Raw genomic sequence first — 3,486 nt, forward strand, 5'->3', positions numbered from 1 at the left:
AAAAATTTCAAAATCAGTGGGCATAGCGGTCCACTCTTTAACCCCAGCACTCGGGAGGCAGAGGCAGGAGGATCTCTGTTCTAAGCAACAAGGCTCAGGCCTGCCAGGGCTACAGAGTGAGGCTGTCAAAATAAAAATAAAAATAAAAGAAGGCCATACTCGGCTACACTCGTGAATTCTGAGGCTAGCCTGGCCTATGTTCATTCTTGTCTCAAAAACAAAAACGAGGGCTAATTAGATGGCTCAGCAGGTAAAGGTCTTTGTCAGCTAGCCTAACTACCCGAGGTCAACCCTGGGAAGCCACACAGCAGGAGAGAACTGAGTCCCATTAGTTGTCCTCTGATACGGGCATCTCAGTTAAGCTGGGTCTGGAGTCCACAGGCAGCTCTGATGACCCTCTGTCTCCTCGTCTACAGAACAAGATAAATGGAATAGGTACGAGCTGGTCTGGTGGTACCTGCCTATGGAGACTGAGGCAGGAGGATCTCAAATTCCAAGTTAGTTTTGACTACATGGCAAGACCCCATCTCAAAAGGCAAAACTGAGAGCAAATATGGAATGGCTGTGAATGTGTGCAGCAGGTTTTCAGAGCCGTGTGGTGTGTGGTGCACACTACGGCAGCCACACCTAGCTTTCCCCATCCATCCAAGATGAGCAACAGGGAGGGTCTGGCTAAGATGCCCATGACCTGGGCTTTCCCAGGTGCTGATGTTCACCTGTGGAATCTCCATGAGCAGAGGCAAGAAGCTGGGGTCAAAGGTCGGGGTCTGGTACCTGTGCCGGGGGCTGACGTGAGGCCGCAGCCGCACCCTGCAGACGCCGTCCGTGCAGTCTTTCCCCACGAGGCTGTGTGGGTGTACCCGGTGTGGCCAGTCCTTCCACACCAGGCACGCTGTCACCTCCACCTCCCGCAGCCCGCCACAGTCTCGAAGCTGCAGGAAGACATGGGCTTGTTGGGAATTTGGTGGACCCCTGTCCCCATCCAGGCTCCCTGGGCCTCCCTTGTCGCTAACCCCACCTCTTCTCCCTAGAAAACCAGGGAAAGGCACGGCTTAAGATCACTAACCTATGCGAAGGTGGAACCATGCCAACTGTGGCCAGGTAACTTTGAATGCCGTCTCTCCCCCTCTACCTCCTCCTGTCTCTTCCTTCCCTACCTTCACCTGTTTTGTTGGATTTTTCTTTTCATATACAGTTTTTGAGACAGGATCTCATGCACTCAGGTAACCCAAGTTTCCTCTTACTCGCTAAGTAGCCAGGCTGGCCTTGAACTCCTGATTTTTCTAGCTCAGCCTTCCAGATGCTACACTACAGGTTTGAGCCACCTTGTCCGGCTCTTCCTTGGACTTTTGAGATAAGTCTTATGTAACCCAAGATAGTATTGAACTCACTACGTAGCTGATGAGTGAACTTGAGCCCTCAATCCCCCTCCTCCACCTCCAGAGCGCTGATAGGCCTGCCCTACTATATCCGGAACATTAAAAAAAAAAAAATGTACTTTTTTTTTTTTTTTGAAATAGGCTCTCACTATGTAGAGCAGGCTGGCCTCAAACTCATAGAGATCTGGCTGCCTCTGCCTCCTACGTGGTTGGATGAAAGGCCTGTGTCACTGTCACCAAGCATGGCAGATGTAGTCCAAAGAGCTGAGCAAACATAACTCAGTTAAAGAGAGAAAGATGGACATACAGATAGAGACAGAGATACGAGCTATCTGGACAGGATGGCACACACTTGTATGTTAGGCGGAAGCCTGACTTTGGGGCTGAGACAGGAGGATCTCTTCATGAGTAGCAGTGTTTGGGGTCAGCCTGGGAAACATTTGAACATTCCCATTCAAAACACAAGCAACCACAACAAAAAGAACAGGCTTGTAATTCCAGCTACTCACAAGCTAAAGAGCGATAAAAAATTAAGTCCCAACCTGGACAACAAGCTGACTCAAAATAAAAAGTAAATAAGAAGGCTGGTGGTGCCTGGTCTACAGAGTGAGTTCCAGGACAGCCAGGGCTACACAGAGAAACCCTGTCTCGAGAAAAAAAAAAAAAAAAGAAAGAAAGAAAGAAAAAATAGAAGGCTGGTGGTGTGGCTCAATGGTTGAGCAGCTCCATTGCTGAACAAATACAAAAACCTAGGTTCAATCCCCACTGCTGAAAAAAATTCAGTAGAAAAACTGATTTCTTCTTCAGTAGCCACTGGTGATGGGGGAGACAATAGCCAGTCCCAGCAGAACCGCACCGACTCTCCATTTTGCTCTGGATCTGTGTCTGAGCTCTGCTGGCCTGGTCTCTAAAAGGCCTGGCCTGTGACATCCACTTCACGGAGTGAGTGCTTCCCTCTAGTGGCGAGATGGGAGGTTGAGGGTAACTTTGGATGGCACGCACGCCTTTGGGATCCAGATGCTAATTTGTCATTGGAACAGCCTCACACACAATACCATAGAGTCTGTTGTTGTCTTCGTTATTTTAAAGAAAGGGCCACACTCTGTAGTCCAGGATGGCCCCTCTATCCCCCTGTCCCCCAGTCTCGGGAAGTACCCGGGTTTTATAAGTGTGAGCCACCACCCCAGGCCCGTTTGAGCTTTGCGGATGGATGGAAGCCCAGCAATCCTATTCCCAGGCACTAGGGCAAGCCCACAGCGGCCCATCACGCACCTCGATGGCGGGCAGGGTCTTGCTGGCTTCGGTGCTGCTCTCCCCGAGGATGCTGCCGGCCGAGCGGCCCTCGCACTCGTAGCGGAAGCGCATGCCACGCTGCTTTGGCTGCTCTGTGATGACTAGGTAGGGCCGTGGGCATGGGCCGGGTGACACCAGTCTGCCCAGCGTGCAGCTCCAGGACGGCGTGGCCGGAGGCGGTGGCGGAGCTGGGCCCAGCGTGACGCTGCTCAGTGAGGCGGGCCCGCGGGGCACCAGGCGTGGCATCTCACTCAGCTGTGCCCCGTCCAGGCCGAAGCCGTTCTCTTTAATGTATTCGTCGATGATTTCTGCGCGACAAACAGAGGAGACCCGTGAGGCTGGGGAGGGTCAGGGCTAGGCTCCTTTCCTGCCTTCTCACGTTTTTCCCTGCTTGGTTCTGCCTTTTATCTTTTGGTTTTGTTGGTGTTTGCTTTGATTGTTTTTGGGTTTTCTGAGACAGGGTCTCCTGTGTAGCTGTGGCTAGCCTGGAACTAAGCAGATCTTGAACACACAGAGACCCACCTTCATCTGCTGGGATATATGCCATATCCCGTACCGGACCCTTATTTTTTTTTTTGCTTGATTTGTTTTGGTGGTTTTGGTTGTTGGTTTGGTTTTTTTGGAGGCACGGTTTCTCTGTGAAGCCCTGGTTCCCAATAGCCACTCTCTGTGAAGCCCGGAACTCACAGAGATCCACTTGCCTCTACCTACAAATGTTGAGATGAAAGGTACCCTTGATCTTCTTTTTTTCTTTTTCTTTTTTTGGTTTTTCGAGACAGGGTTTCTCTTTGTAGCCTTGGCTGTCCTGGAACTC

At 51.1% G+C, this 3,486-nt stretch overlaps 1 protein-coding gene across 3 annotated transcripts in view; it reads right to left on the minus strand.

Moving 5' to 3' along the window:
* Relb (RELB proto-oncogene, NF-kB subunit) overlaps positions 1–3,486 on the minus strand; it is a 28,879-nt gene that overhangs the window by 14,288 nt on the left and 11,105 nt on the right. For all 3 annotated transcript variants that reach the window (XM_021219388.1, XM_021219387.1, XM_029531906.1), the window contains 2 exons: positions 2,652–2,980; positions 775–932 (listed from right to left, as the gene is read on the minus strand). In XM_021219388.1, the coding sequence (XP_021075047.1) occupies positions 775–932; positions 2,652–2,980 (487 nt within the window). The remainder of the gene's footprint in view (positions 1–774; positions 933–2,651; positions 2,981–3,486) is intronic.

This window comes from Mus pahari, chromosome 19 (genome assembly GCF_900095145.1).
Source record: "Mus pahari chromosome 19, PAHARI_EIJ_v1.1, whole genome shotgun sequence".
Classification (NCBI taxonomy): domain Eukaryota; kingdom Metazoa; phylum Chordata; class Mammalia; order Rodentia; family Muridae; genus Mus; species Mus pahari.